Raw genomic sequence first — 19,119 nt, 5'->3', positions numbered from 1 at the left:
CTGTCTACACGGGCCGGTCTACACAGGCAGCCAAGTTTTAACGAGTCTGCATGTGAGCATGCACAACAAGATGACTTAGTGGCTACGTAAGTTCAAGTTTAAGCGAAGTCAGCATAATAACCGCCTGCTGCTCCCCACTCCCGTCACGTGTGCTGGGAGAACCAGAAGACCATTGATGGTGGGGACAGTTTGTGGCACTGATTTCCAGGTCAGCCTGTCATGTTGCAACGCCCAGGGTCTCCTGGCTGCAGGCTTTGGGAGAACACCATGAGGCCACAACCCCAGCCCTGCCATCGGGGGCACAGGTTCCTGGGGCCACAGAGATGGGACCGAGTGGTGGGGAGTCATGTGCAGCTTACAAGGGGGCCCTTCCTGGGAGAGGGTTTCTGAGATAGAACCTCAGGCCTCTCAGTGGTGAGGGTTGAGGGGCCACGACAGGTCTGTACAAGGTCATGTGTGGCACCCACCACATCTGAGCCCAGCTCTTTCATGGAAAATGCAAACGTGAGCTCTGCTGGAAGAAATGACCCTTCAGCACCCAGGGGAGGCAAAGACCACAGAGATGCTTCTGTAAAAAGCAGGCCCAGTGCATTCAGAAAGTATAGATGGACCAGTTCCTGGAGCTGTGTTCAGGAACGAGGGGCTTCTGCTTCACCCACCACCTCTTTTGACCATGGCTGAGAATGTCCATTCTCACCACTGCTATTTGACATTGCACTAGAAGTTCTAGCCAGGGTCATGGGAATAAAAGGAAATAGGAAATAAATAGGGAATAGGAAATAAAAGCCATCCACATGGAAGTGGAAGAAGCAAAACTACTTCTGTTTACAGATAGCATGATCTTAAATATGGAAAATTCTGAAGGATCCACATAAAAAAACATCAGCACCAGAGTTGCAAGATACAAGGCGCACATACAAAAATCAATTATTTTAAACAATGAATGATAGCAAAATGAAATGAAGAAAACAATCCTATTTGAAATAGTATCAAAGAGAATAAAATACCTAGGAATATGTTTCATCAAGGAGGTGAAATAATTGTACACTGAAAAAGCTATGAAACATTTCAAGAACTTAAAGATGATTAGAACAAACAAAGACATCCTATGTTCATGGACTGGAAGACTTACTATTAAGAGGGTGAAAGTGAAGTCCCTCAGTCACATCTGACTCTTTGCGACCCGTGGACTGTAACCCACCAGGCTCCTCTGTCCATGGGATTTTCCAGGCAAGAATACTGGAGTGGGTTGCCATTTCCTTCTCCAGGGTATCTTCCCGACCCAGGGATCGAACCCAGGTCTCCCACATTGCAGGCAGATGCTTTAACCTCTGAGCCATGGGAAGCCCATTAAGAGGGTAATACTCTCCTAACTGATCTATAGGCACAATGCAATCTCTATCAAAATTCCCTACACAGCTTCCAAGTGCCTTCTCAAATGGATAAGTTGATCTTAAAATTCACATGGCATTGCAGGGGACCCCGAGTATCAAGACAATCTTGAAAAAGAAGTACCAAGTTAGAAGACTCACAAGTCCTTATTTCAAAATTGATTACAAAGTCAGTAACCAAAGTAGTGCAGTACCAGAATAGAAGAGACATAGAGAACAATGGGATGGAACTGAGAGTCCAGAGATAAACCCAAACATCCAGGGTCAACTGATTTTCAACAAGGGTGTTCAAACCAGTCAATGGAGAAAGAAGACACTTTTCAACAAATGATGGTGGGATAAGTAGATACCCTCATGCAAGAGAATGAAGTGGGACCCTCACCTCACAGCATATACCAAAATCAATTCAAAATGGATCAAAGAACTACATGTAAGAGCTAAAAGAACAAAACCCTTAGAGAACAAAACCTGAAGTAATCAGGTAAAATGTTATTTCCATGACCTTGGATTTGGGAATTTTAGACATGACACCTAAAGTAAAATAAAAAAAAAAAAAAAGGTAAAAACTTTAAAAAAGATAAATTGGATTTCATCAAAATTAAAAACTTCTGTACATTGAAGAACACTATCAAGACAGTGAAAAGAGAACCCACGGAATGGGAGAACATCCTTGCAAATCATATATCTAATCAGGGCCCATATCCAGAATATTATAAAGAACTCTCACAACTCAAGAACAAAATGACAGAATGACCTGATTAGAAAATGGGCAAGTCTAGAATAGATATGTCTCTAGTAAGCATATAAAAAGATGCTCAACATCATTAGTCATTAGGGAAATACAAACTAAACCACAATGAGGTACCACTTTACACTCACGAGGATGGTTAGTAAAAGAAAAAAGAAAAATATTAATGACAAGTGTTGGCAAGGATGGGGAGGAATTGGGAACCCTTGTCCACTGCTGGTGGAAATGCAAAATGGTTCAGCCACTGTGATAAACATTTGTTAAACATAAATTCGGTTAAGCCACTTGACCCAACAATGCCATTAGACCCAAGATAATTGAAAACAGGTGTTCTAACAAAAACTTGTCCATAGTAGCATTATTCATAATGACAAGAAAGCAGAGAAATGCAAATGTCAGTCACCAATGAATGGATAAACAAGATATAGTCCACACATACAATATAATATTATTCATGCCCCCAAAGGAGTGAAGCACTGACACGTTACAATGTGAATGAGCCTTGAAAATATGATGCTCAGTGAGACAAGCCAGACATAAAAGGCCACATGTGAGGGGTTCCATTTGTCCAAAACAGGTGAATCCATGGAGACAGAAAGCAAATTAGTTTAGTTGCCGGGGGCTGGAGGAGGAAGGAATGGGGTGGCGGGGGAGGGCAACTACTAACTGGTACAGGGTGATGAGAATGTTCTGGAACTCGGTAGGGTAATGGTTACACAACATTGTGAACATGTACCAAATACCACTGGTTTGTACCCTTTTACATAAAAAATGGTGCATTTTTATGTTCTGTGAAATTCGCCTCAATAAAAACTATATAATTAAAAAAAACTTTAGTCTCACTTACGATTTGAATGAATCTTTTTACTCACATGCCTGGTTTTGTAACACTGTGCACCGGTCACTTGGAAAATATTGGTTCACCAAGTTTGCAGATCTTCCAAATACTGACACATTTCATCATACAATATTGAAAACATCCAGCCATTTCAGCAAGATACCAGTTTTCCAAAGTTCTATTTTTTTCTTTTCTTTTCTTCTTTTTTTTTTTTTAGAACATATTGGCAATAAAATCTGTCAGTTGTTTCCCTGGATGTGTCAGGCTCACCGTGTTTCATTTTTGAGAAAATGTGGGCCAGATCTCCAAGTCTGAATAATCATAATTTGTCTGTCATCCTTTCAAGGAAAAATAGCATTTCATGTGTTCATAGACTGCAGCCTGCCAGGCTCCTCTGTCCATGGGGATTCTCCAGGCAAGAATGCTGGAGTGGGTTGCCATGTGCTACTCCAGGAGATCTTCCCAACCTGGGGAATGAACCCAGGTCTCCCGCACTGAAGGCAGATTCTTTACCGAATGAGCCACCAGAGCTACTCTCCAGTTGTGGTTCAAGGGCTTCTCACTGCAGTAGCTTTTCTTATTGCAGAGCACAGGCCCTAAGGTGCACGGGCTTCAGCAGATTCGACTTGTGGGCTCTACAGTACAGGCTCAGTAAGTAGTTGTGGCACATAGGCTTAGTTGCCCCACAGCATGTGGGATCTTCCCAGATCAGGGATCGAATCTGTGTTCCCTGCATTGCCAGGTGGATCCTTAAACACTGGACCACCAGGGAAGCCCATGAAAACAATTTAGATCTCATGGAGCTCCTGAGAGGGTGCCAGACATACATAAGACTGACTGCTAAAAGGCGTGGAGTTCTGAGTATTGTGGAAAAGAATACAAATGAACATTGGCTGTGTAAGGCCATCCTCAAAACCCCCTAGCTAGTAAACAGGGTCTGAACAAGCCCACTGATATTATACATTAAATTAACTTGATTCAAAGTGGAACCTCCCAAGGTGTTCACTGCATTTTAAAATTAAGACATCGGGGACGCTTCTGAAGGTGATGAAGTTCAGGAAAACATCCCCAGTTCCCCAAGTTCGGATGGAGAGGTTGGGGCCCTGGTTAGGACGGAAGGCACAGCGCAGTGCATCCAGCAGAGGGCGCTGCGGCGCCGCCTCCCAGCCCCGAGCAGCGCCCAGTCAGCCAGCATCCTTGGAAAAGGAGCCTCTCCCACTGGGACTTGAAGTCGGTCGGGGCCGGGGTGGGGGGATGGGGGGATGAGGGGTGGGAGTTGGGTGTTGAGTCGGAGGGGAGGCTTGCTTACAAACCTGACCCAGGGATTCTAACTGCACAAGTACAAAAGCCTTGCTCAGTCCTCTCAGGGGCTGGAAAAGTTAGTTTTTAAAGTGGAAACTAATTTTATACTCCACTGGAGTTTCTTATTATTAAAACATTTTTTTTTATTAAAGTGGCAGCTGCACATGTCCAACATGTAAGGAAGAGCCAAGAATGGATGTAGAGGTGCCCCATTTCCAACCCAGGGCCAGGCATCCCTAAAATCATTTCTGTTTTCTCAACTTTTTGAGGATTCCTTTACATCTTGGTATTACATATAACATGGGTGCATGTTATACATATATATATTACACACACACATATATATATGTTTATTATGTATATGTATGTAATATTATGTATATGTATATAATATATATAACATATGTATACATGTTATACATATATACATACACACATATTTCTTGACTTACCAGGAGTTTTATCTTTATTTCTTTTAAGATTTTTTTTTTTTGATGTGGACCTTTTTGTTTTTTTAAAGTTTTTATTGTATTTGCTACAATATTGCTTCTGTTTTATGTTTTGTTTTCTTGGCCGAAAGGCATGTGGAATCTTAGCTCCCCAACCAGGGATTGAACCTGCACCCCCCCACATTGGAAGGCAAAGTGTAAATCACTGGACCACCAGGGAAGTCCTCCATCTTTATTTTTGATTGCACGCAGTGCAGCCCTTATTACTTTTCCTTGGCAATTTAATTTCACTGACTTCCACTGCATGAATTATTAGCAGAATGCCTGTGGAAAAGGGTACACACATATCATGCTTTAGGGGCTCTGGAGAAAGGTGGGGAGACAAGGCTTAAGGACTTATGATCAAAGATACAGTGTCTCAGGAATTAAATGTGATAGCAGAGTGCAGATAAGTTTTAATAGCTCTCAAGTATCCCAGGTGGCTCAGTGGTAAAGAATCCACCTGCCAGTGCAGGAGACGCAGGCTTGACCCCCAGGCCAGGAAGACCCCCTGGAGAAAGAAATGGCAAGCCACTCCAGTATTCTTGCCTGGAGAATCCCAGGGACAGAGGAGCCTGGACAGCTACAATTCATGGGGTGGCGAAGAGTCAGACATGACTGAGCAACTGAGCATGCACACACATGTATATTGAAACTGGTCTAGTATTTTAAAAATTTTTAAGGAATTTAAAAAATTCCTTTCCTTTCTTGTATAATCCTGGCACGATTTTGCCTGACATAAGGACTAGATTCATGTCTTCTAAGGGAGGGTGAAAGTTACTTCTCCTCTGAGTTCATTAGTGTCCGCCCAAATGGTCATTCCATCCATAACACAGTAATCTCATTAAAATGACCCGACAGACCAAGATCACCCCTGCAAAGGGTCAGCAATGACCAATATCGAAGCAAACTTGTATCTCAAGGCTGGATCTGGCCGTGCCTTGTGGCATGTGGGATCTCAGTTCCCCGACCAGGGATGGAACCCAGACCCCCCGTGTTGGGAGTTCAGAGTCTCAGCCACTGGACCCCCAGGGAAGTCCAAGTAGTCATTTTTAAAGGCTAACAAACATGTTTAACTCTTTTTGTAGTTCTCAGAACTTAAAATATTGTAGTTCTACTTCTTAATTCATGAATTAAACATTAAAAAAAATTTTTAGTTTGGAAATAAATCCAGACTTACAAAAAAGTTGCAAAAAGAGCACAAAGCTTTCCTATAGGTCCTTCAGCCAGCCTCCCCAAATGGTCATTGACCTCATTGACCCAATGACCTCCCCAAGACCTGGAAACCAATCCCCACTCAACCCTATTAACCAATCAGAAGTCCCATCTGTGGACCAGAAGTCAATCAGGAGTCACACACTGTGGGTATTTGCATACAGAGCCATGAAAGTAAACAAGACCATAAGGAAAAGATGAAGGAAATTAGAAGGAAGTTTTTATTGAATGATGACCACATGTGTCCCTTGGGTTTGTGTCACGCTAAATAGGATGATGACTTGTCTGAAAAATTAACTGAGACTTTTGAGAATAAGTGCCAGAGTGCTTTCCAGTAGCATTCTTTAATTCTGTCACTTAAAGCAGAACAGAGACAAAATTTCAGATAGATCTTTCAAAGGGACACTGCTTCCCCCTTTGCAAAGAAATGTGCAAAAACCAAATTCAAAAGTGATGACATCATTAGAAGTTTGTCAAAACCCATGGGACGTACAACACAAAGAGGGAGCCCTAATGTCAACCAGGGCTTTAGTTAATAGCAATAAGGTGTCACTATTGGTTTAGTGACTGTAACAGATGCACCAAACTTAGGTAAGATGTTAATAATAAGGAGAGCTCTGTGTGGGTATGGGGTGGGGGATTATGGAAACTCTCTGGTTTAGGTTCAATTTTGAGCATTGCTTTGCTAGTGTGTGAGATGAGCGCAATTGTGTGGTGGTTTAAACATTCTTTGGCATTGCCTTTCTTTGGGATTGGAATGAAAACTGACCTTTTCCAGTCCTGTGGCCACTGCTGAGTTTTCCAGATTTGCTGGCATATTGAGTGCAGCACTTTCACAGCATCATCTTTTAGGATTTGAAACAGCTCAATGAGAATTCCATCACCTCCACTAGCTTTGTTTGTAGTGATGCTTCCTAAGGCCCACTTGACTTGTCATTCCAGGATGTCTGGCTCTAGGTGAGTGATCACACCATCGTGGTTATCTGGGTCATGAAGATCTTTTTTGTATAGTTCTTCTGTGTATTCTTGCCACCTCTTCTTAATATCTCTGCTTCTGTTAGGTCCATACCATTTCTGTCCTTTATTACGCTCATCTTTGCACGAAATGTTCCCTTGGTATCTCTAGTTTTCTTGAAGAGATCTCTAGTCTTTCCCATTCTACTATTTTCCTCTATTTCTTAGCATTGATCGCTGAGGAAGTCTTTCTTATCTCTCTTTGCTATTCTTTGGAATTCTGCATTCAAATGGGTATATCTTTCCTTTTCTCCTTTCCCTTTAGCTTCTCTTCTTTTCACAGCTATTTGTAAGGCCTCCTCAGACAACCATTTTGCTAGCAAAGTAATGTTCAAAATTCTCCAAGCCAGGCTTAAACAGTACGTGAACCTTGAACTTCCAGATGTTCAAGCTGGTTTTAGAAAAGGTAGAGGAACCAAAGACCAAATTGCCAACATCTGCTGGATGATCGAAAAAGCAAAAGGGTTCCAGAAAAACATCTACTTTTGCTTTATTGAATATGCCAAAGCCTTTGACTGTATGGATCACAACAAACCGTGGAAAATTCTGAAAGAGATGGGAATACCAGACCATCTGACCTGCCTCCTGAGAAATCTGTATGCAGGTCAAGAAGCAACAGTTAGAACCGGACATGGAACAACAGACTGGTTCCAAATTGGGAAAGGAGTACATCAAGGCTGTATATTGTCACCCTGCCTATTTAACTTATATGCAGAGTACATGATAAGAAATGCAGGGCTGAAAAAAAAATAAAAAAATAAAGAAAAGAAATGCAGGGCTGGATGAAGCACAAGCTGGAATCAAAATTGCCAAGGGAAATATCAATATCCTCCGGTATGCAGATGACACTACCCTTATGGCAGAAAGCGAAGAACTAAAAAGCCTCCTGATGAAAGTGAAAGAAGAGAATGAAAAAGTTGGCTTAAAACTCACCATTAAGAAAACTAAGATCATGGCATCTGGTCCCATCACTTCATGGCAAATAGATGGGGAAACAATGGAAACAGTGAGAGACATTATTTTTGGGGGGCTCTAAAATCACTGCAGATGGTGACTGTAGCCCTGAAATTAAAAGATGCTTGCTCTTGGAAGGAAAGTTATGACCAAGCTAGACAGCATATTAAAAAGCAGAGAGATGTTACTTTGCCAACAAATGTCCATCTAGTTAAAGCTATAGTTTTTCCAGTAGTTATGTATGGATGTGAGAGTTGGACTATAAAGAAAGCTGAATGCCAAAGAATTGATGCCTTTTTTGGAGAAGACTCTTGAGAGTCCGTTGGACAGCAAGGAGATCCAACCAGTCCATCCTAAAGGACATCAGTCCTGAATATTCATTGGAAGGACTGATGCTGAAGCTGAAACTCCAATACTTTGGCCACCTGATGTGAAGAATCGATTCATTGGAAAAGACCCTGATACTGGGAAAGATTGAAGGCAGGAGGAGAAGGGAATGACAGAGGATGAGATAGTTGGATGGCATCACCAACGCAATGGACATGAGTTTGAGTATGGTCCAGGAGTTGGTGATGGACAGGGAAGCCTGGGTTGCTTGCAGTCTGTGGGGTCGCAAAGAGTCGGACTCGACTGAATGACTGAACTGAACTGATCTGAGGCTCGACTTTTCTATAAACCTAAAATTCTTTTAAAATGTCTCTCAAACAGATAAAAAGTGATGATGAATTATTTATTTATTCATTTATTTATTGTTTTGGTTGATTGCACGATCTTAGTTCCTTGACCAGGGGTCAAACCCACTTCACTTGCAGTGAAGGCACTAAGTCTTAACCGCTGGACTGCCAGGGAAGTCTGATGATGAATATTTTAGAGAAAAAATAGATATACTTTTGCTGGCAAAATGTTTCCTGTGATATTTCGACAAAGGTCTCTCCAGGGGGCAAGGTAGCCTCTAGCAAAAGCCCAGTAGGCATGTGAGCTCGCCATCAGGATATCCTGATCTTCCCTGAAAACACAGGCTACAGAGAAGAGCCGTTTTGCAGCTGATGATCCATTGTGAGCTGTGAGGCCATGTGGATGGTGCACCAGCCCCGTGGGCCACCAGGAAGGGTGCCATGAGAATGGAGGGGCCCGCGTGAGAAGCCAGGCCAGAGGAGGCATGGACGGGCTCTCCATCAGTCTTACTGAGCGTAGACGGAAGCTAGTCTCTCACAGACACATCTTCTTGGAGTGATCACGTGACGGTCTTCTCGGCGAGCTGGACAGAGGATGTGAGATTTAGCTCCTCTATACCCGAGAGGGCAGGTGGTCAAAGCAAGGATGTTTGCTGGGGTCCTGAAAGCAGGAGCTGAGTCTCCGATGACTCAGACAAGAAACTCCTAGGATTTCAAGTGGCATATCTCAGAGATGTCTGCTGTAGCCTGCACACTGCAGAACTTGAATCTGTCAACGCAAGGCCCCAAATACTGCAACTAAAATATATATATTCTTTTTCATATTCTTTTCCATTTGGGTTTATCAAAGGATACTGAATATAGTTCCCTGAGCTGTACAGTAGGACATTACTGTTTATCTATTTTATGTACAGTAGTTTATATCTGCTAATCCCAAACTCCTCATTTATCCCTCCCCCACCCACTTTCCCCTTTGGTAACCATAACTTTGTTTTCTGTGTCTGTGAATCTGTTTTGTAAATAAATTCATTTGCATCATATTTTAGATTCTATGTATTGTTGCTGTTCAGTTGCTAAGTTGTTTCCAACTCTTTGTGACCCCGTGGACTGCAGCACACCAGGCTTCTCTGTCCTTCACTATCTCTCTGAGTTTGCTTGAACTCATGTCCATTGAGTTGATGATGTCATCCAACCATCTCATCCTCTGTTGTCCCTTTCTCCTCCTGCCCTCAGTCTTTCCCAGCATCAGGGTCTTTTCCAATGAGTTGGCTCTTTGCATCACGTCACCAAAGGTTTGGAGCTTCAGCTTCAGCATCAGTTCTTCCAATGAATATTCAGGGTTGATTTCCTTTAGGATTGACTTGTTTGATCTCCTTGCAGCAAGGGACTCTCAAGAGTCTTCTTTGGCACCACAATTCAAAAGCATTAATTCTTCAGCATTCAGCTTTCTTTATGGTCCAACTTTCACATCCATACATGACTACTGGGAAAACCGTAGTTTTAACTAGACAGACCTTTGTTGGCAGAATAATGCTTTTTAATACACTGTCTAGGTTTGTCACAGTTTTCCTTCCAAGGAGCAAGAATCTTTTAATTTCATGGCTACAGTCACTGTCCGCAGTGATTTTGGAACTCAAGAAAATAAAATCTGTCCTGGAAGAGCAGAGTAGGGTGTCAAAATACAGACTGTATATGGATTTTCAATCAATGAAAAAACTTGAAACCCAGATATCAGACCACAGCGACAGGGCAGCCCAGAGTGTGAGCTGCCTTTGTTTGTGGTGAGGTGGTATGGACCACAGAGAACATCATGACCGATGACTGCGGTTGGACTGTGACCCGTGACCTAGTTTATTCACTAGTGTGAGTCGATGCAGTTTGCTGATGTGGAGGCATCATGTCTGTGAGGAGCACTCCCGACTGGACAGCAGCTCCACGCTCAGGTCTGCCAGCCAGTCCTCTGAGGGTGGGCTGAGGACCCTGCAGGGAGCAGGTGGAGAGGCACAGGCTGGGGGTGCCCCCGGGATGGCGGGGCAGATGGCGCCCACACCCTGGACATAGAAAGGAGAGGCCAGTGAGACTTGGGGGGCCTCTGATATCAGGGTGACCCTGAAACACATCAGGATCGAGAGAACAGGGATGAGACTAGAGCATCCCCTTCTATTGAAGATTAGGCCTCCACAAAAACAGGAAGGTATTTTTTAGCTGACCCATTACATCAATAGTCTAAAGAAGAAAAAGTACACGATTGTATCGATGAAAAGAAAGCATTTGACAAAACTCAACATCCAATTATGATAAAGACTCTCAGAAGACTGGGAATAGAAGGAAACTTCCTCAACCTGAAAAAGGGCATTGTGAAAACCCTCCAGGTAACATCACTTAGGGATGAAAGACTGAAGCTTTTCCCTAAGGGATATCCACTCTCACTACTCATATGCAACATCGTACAGGACGTCCTGGGCTTCCCACGTGGCGATAGTGGTAAAGAACCCATCTGCCAATGCAGGAGACGTAAGAGACGTGGGTTCGATACCTGGGTTGGGAAGATCCCCTGGAGGAGGGCACAGCAGCCCACTCCAGTAATCTTGCCTGGAGAATCCAATGGTCAGAGGAGCCTGGTGGGCTACAGCCTATAGGGTCGCAAAGAGTGGGACATGACTGAAGTGAATTAGCATGCACAGGATGTTCTAGCCAGTGCAGTAAGGCAAGAAAAAGAAATAAACGCCATCCAGATTGGAAAGGGGGAAATCAAACTGTTCCTATTTGCAGACCACAAAAAACTCTCAGAACTAAAAAAGTGAGTTTGGTAAAGTCTCAGGAGGCAAAGTCAAGAGTCAGAAATCAACTATATTTTCATACATTAGCAATGAAGAGTCAGAAATTAAAAATCAATACCACTTACAATAGCTCCAAAGCCAAAAGATACTTAAAAGATGTCAATTCTCTCCAAAATGATATAGAGCTTTAAGGCTATTTAACCAAAATCTCACTAGGAATTTTTTTGTAAATATAGATAAACTGATCTAAAATTTATATAGAATTGTAAGAGAATGAAAAAACACTTTAAAGACTGGGAAAGAATATTTGCAAATCACAAATCTGGCAGGGGACTCGAATCAAGAATATACAAACAATTCTCAAAATTAACAGTAAGAAAACAGATAACACAGTTAAAATAATAACAAACTTCAACTGACACATCCCTAGAGAATAGATATATGAAAGGCAAAGCCCATGAATAGGCTCTTGCCATCACTAGTGATTACGAAAATGCAAATTACAACCACTGTCACCGCACACTGATGAAAATGGCTAAAACAAAAGATGCTGACGACATCTGAGAATGAAAACTGCTGGCGACGAGGTGGACGAGGAGCTCACACCTGGCTGGGGGAGGAACTCAACACTGCCCAGAAAAACATGGGTGGTTTCGGATAAAGTTAAACAGGTACTTGCCATAGGAGCAAGCAATCCCACTCATAGGTGCTGATTAACCCCAGAGAAAGCAAAACATGTGTCTACATATGTGAGTACTTCTAGCTGTTTTATTCAGAATCATGAAAAACTGGAAACAGCCCAGGCGGCTCTCGGCTGGTGAATGGATGAATGAGCTTTTGGGTAAAGGAAGACGACGGAGGAACAGGAAGGAGCCAGTGACTCACACGACGACAGGCCGGGATCGCCAGGATCCACACTGGGGAAGTAAGGGGCCACAGTGGGGATCTTGGGGAAGATGCCCCCTGACCAAACCAAAACTGCGGTGCTGGAGGGCAGACTGACGGGTGGCAGGGCTCGTGGGTGAGAGGAGGGTGTCCCTACCAAGAAATTCCCAGGGGGTTCTGGGGCAACGTCCCGTGCTGCACCTGATGCAGGGACAGGCAGCCGAGTCTGTGCGCATCAGAACTTGTCACTCTGTGCACCCAAGGGGTTCACTCTATTCTGTGCTAATTTTAAAAATAAGAGTAAGTATGGGACATAGGGTTTTCAAAGCAGATACATTTCCAAAGCAGGTGAGCCATGGTTTGGGGCAGGGGCAAGGGGTGCCCATATAGCTCTGCATTGGTTCAGCCCAGTTCCGCAGGGAAGGGCTGGTCTCCACCTCCGAGAGGCTGACAATGATGACCTGATCATGGTGGAACACCAGCACCAGTAGCATCCACCAGCACACAACATTGCTCCCAGCAGCTGCCTGGCTACCCACCCTCTGTCTTTACCAAGGGAGAGCCCCAGGTTCACAGAGGGGGCACCTGTCTGAGGCCGCTGGGGCCCAACGCCCGTGGTCCCAGCTGCCTTCTACTCACCATCCTGCTAGTGTTGGGGGTTTAACCTGCCCCCTCCAGAGCCCGGGACGTACATACCGTAGCCGGCGACGAGCGGGACGTGTGGGCCAGGGAGTGCCTGCTGCCGTCCATCCCCCCGTGGATAAGGTAGGCTCCCGCGCTGGAGACGATGGGGCTGCCCCCGACATCCATGGTGATGCCCACCATGCTGTGGGAGGGCACTGCGGGCGGGGAGGAGCCTGCCACGGTCACCTGGGCGCCGCCTGGGGCCTCAAAGTAGGACGCGGCGCTGCTGGGGGCGTACATCTGAGGCTCGGGGTTGTAGGCGTAGGCCGTCCGCCTGGTGGAGAGAGAAGAGGCGTCGTGTCAAAGCCGCGGCCCAGGGCACCGAGCGCGTGGGTAAGTCAGCCACGGACTGTCAACACAGCCAAGTTCACAGCCAGGGTCTCAGAAAGCATGTGGAATCCCGGCTGACACAACAACTGGTCATTTACAAACCGCAGGTGCGAACTGCACGCGGGGGCCCCCTGGGGGCATGGGGCGGGACTGCACCCGACCCTGGTAACGGGGAGGGCTACCCCGGGGATAAGATGATGTAAAGTCTCCCACCCACCCACCCAGCCACCCACACACAGAGGCTCATGGGCACAAGTGCGTGTAAGGACTGTGAAGCTGAATACACCCGATGTCAGTGTTCTGCAGTCACAGATGCCGTCACCACTGGCGGCAGGGAGTGGGACGGGGAGCCCGGGTGAATGGTACAAGGGACTCTGGGCTCCTTTTGCAGTTTCCTGAGAATCTAGTTCTTTCAACCCAGAAACTCAGCCTTTTTTTTAAAAATGTAATTGCTTAATAAAAAGAATATCTAAAGGATTCCAAGAATTCGTCTGATGTTCCTTTAACATCTGGATCAAATCATTAACCATGTCCATTGATGTCCAGCCTGCTGCAGTGAAAGGTGGTCAGTAGGGGTTTTTCCTCAGGGGTGACTGAGGGAAGGCCCCTCTTGGGGGGGGGCGGGTAGGGCGATCCCTCCGATCTTGGGGGACATCATCTCTGACTGCAGTGCAGTCAAACCAGGATGCTACCACCAGAGTGCCGCCCAGAGCCTGCTGAGGCCCCAGGGTTCACCCATGCTCCTCTGGGTCAGCGCTGAGCTGTGGACACTCAGGATCCCAGCAGTCACATCTCTAACCACAGACAGGCCCCCACACCCTCCCAGGACCCCAAAGGGGGAGTCGTGAAACCAGAGTCAGAAGCAGGCACACGGGTGCATGCCGAGCAGCGAGCTTCTGGGAACCACATCACTCTGCCCCAAGCATCACAGAGTTCAAAAGCAGAGAGCCCTGGACGTCCTTGATAAGTAGAAGATCAAGTTCTCTAAACATCAAGATAAGCCAGAGGCTAACAGAGGCCAGAATGAAAAAGCAGAGATGGAAATGGTTTCTGGGTTTCGAAGGTGGGCTCTCCAGACCTCAAGAGTGGATTGGAGTTTCTGTTTTTAAACTGCCTTTCCTTGAAGTAAAACTACAAAGGCCTATGATTTCTGATATCTCCACTGGGCTGTGATGTCCTAATGGGGGTGTAATAGCTGGGTCACCCCACCAGGAGGTGAAGGGAGAAGATTGTGGGCAAACCCATCGCCAGGGGAGCTCAGTAGGCAAGGTGGCCAGGAGGGTTCCCTGCGAACCCCTTCCTGGGGAGGGGAGAAGACACCTACGTACAAGGCTCCGTTGGTGAAGACGGCGTCCCCGCCCTCCACGTACTGCACCTGGGTGGGGTACACGTGCTGCACCGGCTGGACCTGAAACAACAGCAGACACTTGGCGTTACGCGGTTTCCAGATTATTCAGGTGGAAATATCTCCTATCGTCTTTTGTGAACACTTAGTGCGTTACACTTGTCCTACCCCTGGCCGGCACTTGTAAAAACTAGGAGAGACAGTCACGTTGAGGCCACATATTCCGCATTAGCCCAGACAGGGATTACCGCAGCAGGTTGGGGCCCCTATTCCAGGTGGAGGGGAGCCCAGCTGGCATCTGGGGGCCGAGATGCAGAGTAGGGCGGGGCGTTGGTGATGGTGATGGTGACTGGGGTCTACTGGCCACTGGGCAGAGGGGCTGGTCCTGCCTGACGGCGGACACCAGAGATGCAGACAGAACTGGGACCTTGGAGTGTGATCCCACTCCCCATTACTCCCATCCTCTGGCAGGGCAGGGGTTCAAGTGGCTCACGTGCTCTATCACCCCCACACCAGCAGCTGTGTTGGGGGAGGGGCCTTGGGAACCCCTCTGGGGAGAGACTGAAGGTCTGAGCAGAATCAGTAGGAGTGCTGGGCCTGGAGTGGGGGTGGGGGGAGGGGGCCGGTGGGAAGACCCCTCCCTCCTCTGTCAGTCCACAGCCTCAGCTGATGACCCCTGGAGGATGCAGGTGCTCTGATGCAGCCCAGAGCTCTGTGTGGGGAACTTCAGGACTCTGCTGTGGAGGGAGGCTTAGTGGATGCCTGATTCAAGCTCACTGGGGATGAGGAAATCAGGGTCAGGTCTCATCATGGCCTCTCCGTAGACCTTTGTGTGGTGGCAGAACTGGATCGACTCCCACCTCTGAGGACACAACCCAGGGACATGTGCACACACATAACCCCTCTCGCCTGTAGGGGGTGGGTAAGATGCAGAGGTCAGCCCAGAGAGAAATGGTGGACACATGCCCAGCCCCATGGAACAGGGGAAGCTTCTGGAATCACGGAGTCACACCCCTCCCTCGAGGAGGTGAGGCAGAGACGCAGGGTCCCTGCTGGGCACCCCCAGAGCCTTCGCTCCTCCTGCTGCTGCTGCTGCTGCTAAGTCGCTTCAGTCGTGTCTGACTCTGTGCGACCCCAGAGACGGCAGCCCACCAGGCTCCCCCGTCCCTGGGATTCTCCAGGCAAGAACACTGGAGTGGGGTGCCATTTCCTTCTCCAATACAAGAAAGTGAAAAATGAAAGTGAAGTCACTCAGTCGTGTCTGACTCGTAGCGACCCCATGGACTGCAGCCTACCAGGCTCCTCCGTCCATGGGATTTTCCAGGCAAGAGGACTGGAGTGGGGTGCCAGTGCCTTCTCCTCGCTCCTCCTACAGGAAACCCCACATCACACAGCACCAGGCAAACCTCTCTGAACACCCTGCTAATCTGAGCAGGGCCCCTTGAAGGGAGAGGCGTGTCCTCTGGGGTCTCGCCATCTCCAAACTATGCTCCTAGGTTCTGTTGCAAGGAGCCTGAACGAATTTGAATTCAGCATCTCGCATAGAGCAGGAGTTGGCAAACTCTGGTCCTTGGGTCAAATCTGGCCTGCCGAATCTTACAAATAAAGTTTTATTGGCACATGGCCACACCATCCCATCCACGAGAGTTGCATGGTTGTGCTTGAGACCATCTGGCCTGCAAAACCAACCAACCAAACAAAAAGCACTGTGAGGCCTTTTCCAAAAAAGGTTTGCCGACCGCTGCTCAGATCACGCTGCCTCTCTGAGCTGATCATCGGGGCTGTGATCTGGCTGCTGAGTCCACACGTTCAAGTTCTGTTCTCTAGTCATTTAACTGCTCAAGAGGCACCTGTCTGAGGGTCCAGCACTGGCCTGTGGGTGGGTCTACCTCTGCTGGAGGCTCCATGTTCCTTCTATTCAGAAACCTCTGCTATCTGCCTGCGTGTCTACAGCTGCATCCAGCTCTACCTAGCGGCTCACTTGTGCCCTAAAGGCTGAAGATCTGAATGAATAAAGATCATCAGCTTTCTTGGTTTGTAGCAAACTATCTGCAGCGACAGATTTTTTTTAAAAAAAATGCTTCCAAAGAGAACTTCCTGGTAAGGAGCCAAACATGCCACACAAAAGGAAACAACGAAAGAGGAAAGCAAGTACTGTCGTTCGGATGGGGCTCCCAGGCATGCCATGCCAAGCGTGTCCCACGTCCCCTGCGCTGTGGTTACCTGCTGTGGCACCTGCTGGACTCTGGGGAGGGAGAGTGGCTGCATCTGGGCCCCTTTGGGAGCCGAGCCCGCTGCCTGGACCAACACCCTCTACAAGGAAGGAGAAAGGACATTTAGGCTCATCATACGTGAGTCTGAAAACAAATACAGCTCACAGTCGGCATGACCGTGCCTGCTGCTGCTTAATGGAAACGTATGTGGGGGGGGGGGTGGCAGTAAGAAGGAGGGCACACACATGCCCCCAGCAGCTTTGTCTCCTGGGGATCTGTAGTCATCAGGGTGATGTGGGCTGAGAACTGGGTGCCGTCCGCACCACCTCCCCCTGGACAAGCTGGGTCACACCTCACCCTGTCAGTTCACCCTCGACCTGCCCCCACTTAACACACAGGAAGAAAGGAAGCCCAGAGTGGTCACTGCCAGGCCGCAGTCCCAGCATGTCAGTATTGGAAGTCCTTTAACCCAGACTCAGGCCAGCCCCTTCCTGGGCTCCATGGCTGCTCTCTGGGCCCCTGGGTCGGCTTCCCAGAATGGCTCTCTCACTTTGCTGGAGAACTGGTTGGACAGACAAAGCTAGGAAAGCGGGAAGGATCAAATGCACTCCCGAGGGGAGGTAGGAACAGGAGGGATTTGTTTCTGTGAGCCTGGGGCTTTGGTGTGGACTGTGATTCCGTGATTGGCCTCGTGGACCCTGTGCATCACCAGGCGCAGTAATTCTGCAGGGCTTGGCCTCATGAACACCACTGCACTAAGAATTCAACACACTTAGCCCGCCGTGAACTCACCCCCAAAGACCCAGAGAACTCAGATGGGACAGAGATCAACAGGATGGACGGACAAACCCGAAGTGTCCATCCACACAGGGGAGCACCCCTCAACCAGAAAAAGGGGAGAAGCCCAACTCTCAACACGATGTGAATGGCCCCCGAGAACATGATGCTCAGTGAGAGAAGCAGGCACAGGACACACAGCGTGTGATTCTATCTACGTGAAACGTCCAGAACAGGGTGATCCACAGGGACAGAGTGGATTCCTGGTTGCCAGGGGCTGGGGGTGAGGGATGGAGGGTCATTGCTAATGGGGAGGGGGTTTCTGTTTGGTAGGATGAAGATGTCCTTGAACTAGCCAGAGGTGGAGGTTGCAAAACACTGTGAATGTCTTAAACACTGCTAAATTGTTCACCTTAAAGTGGCAAATCTTGTGTCATGTGAATTTCACCTCAAATAGAGAAATAAGAATTTTGAGGATTTACAGGCACACACTCCAAAGCTGAGGCATCCAATATGGAAGACAATAGCTGTGTATCTCTGCGGCCATTGACATTTACTTTGCTTTAAATGAACTGCAAACTTCAGTTGCTCTGCAGCACTGGCTACACTGCTGGTGCTTGGAGCCTGGCAGGACTGGCGGCAGGACACTCGCACTGCGCTGGGAAGTTCTACTGGCCGGCGTGGGACTGAGAGAAGTAGGAAGCGTGCATCCTGGGGTGGAGGGAGCAAGAGAGCCCCTTACTGGGTAGGCACTGGGTGCTCACTCTTCAGGAAGCCTGCAGGCGAGACAGGTGCACAAGGGGTGGGGGATGCAGCCACTGATGCTGGGCTGGGGGGCTGGACCCATCTCCAGCAGGGAAGGGAGCCCTGGAGCCTGGGATGGACATGGAGTTCATGGCAGAATGCTGGGACCAGTCTGCCTGCACTCGCCAGAGTGAAGGCAGCCACCACCCAGACCTGGGCCACCTGAGACTGGGGCTGGTGAGAGGGACCCCGGGGAACAGGGGGTGGAGGGCCCATGCATCAGGTGTGGTAGGCAAGGAAACAGTGAGGCCACAGCTGCAAGTGATCACGGCCTCTAGGTACCCATGCTGGGGTGGCCACACTTCTAAAAAAAAAAAGTGCCACACATGCCTGACTACATGTTCTAAACTGAATAAGTGGTGTTGGTGTCTATCTACTTGCTTTTGCTGAATTGTGGGTTTTATTTTTCTTTTTCGCTGGTACCAATTATCTCTGTCCCGCTTCTAATTTTCAGACTTGTAAATCACGGATAGTGGGCCTCTGCACATGTCTACCATTTCTGGTCTGCTCCATTACCTTCAGTTTCATGTGGAATTATGTTTATGTCTACCTTCTGATGTGTTCCAAACTACTGTGGAAATCTAGAAGTTGGGAGAAACTTGATGTGAAAATTCTCTGCAAATTTGAAAGAATATGCCACTTCTAATGCTAGATTCGATTATGAACCAATCCTAAGA

The 19,119-nt window shown here is 47.3% G+C and overlaps 1 protein-coding gene across 3 annotated transcripts in view; it reads right to left on the bottom strand.

Moving 5' to 3' along the window:
- The window catches only part of RFX2 (regulatory factor X2), an 88,963-nt gene that overhangs the window by 20,906 nt on the left and 48,938 nt on the right, over positions 1-19,119 (bottom strand). For 2 of the 3 annotated variants that reach the window (XM_065917944.1, XM_065917945.1), the window contains exons 3-5: positions 16,872-16,961; positions 14,632-14,711; positions 12,986-13,247 (exon numbers count right to left, since the gene is read on the bottom strand). In XM_065917944.1, coding sequence (XP_065774016.1) covers positions 12,986-13,247; positions 14,632-14,711; positions 16,872-16,961 — 432 coding nt within the window. The remainder of the gene's footprint in view (positions 1-12,985; positions 13,248-14,631; positions 14,712-16,871; positions 16,962-19,119) is intronic. The other variant, XM_065917946.1, reaches the window with a different exon arrangement.

The sequence above is a fragment of the Muntiacus reevesi genome, chromosome 1, assembly GCF_963930625.1.
Source record: "Muntiacus reevesi chromosome 1, mMunRee1.1, whole genome shotgun sequence".
NCBI classification, from domain to species: Eukaryota; Metazoa; Chordata; class Mammalia; order Artiodactyla; family Cervidae; genus Muntiacus; species Muntiacus reevesi.
This window is presented reverse-complemented; position numbering and strand designations above follow the sequence as displayed.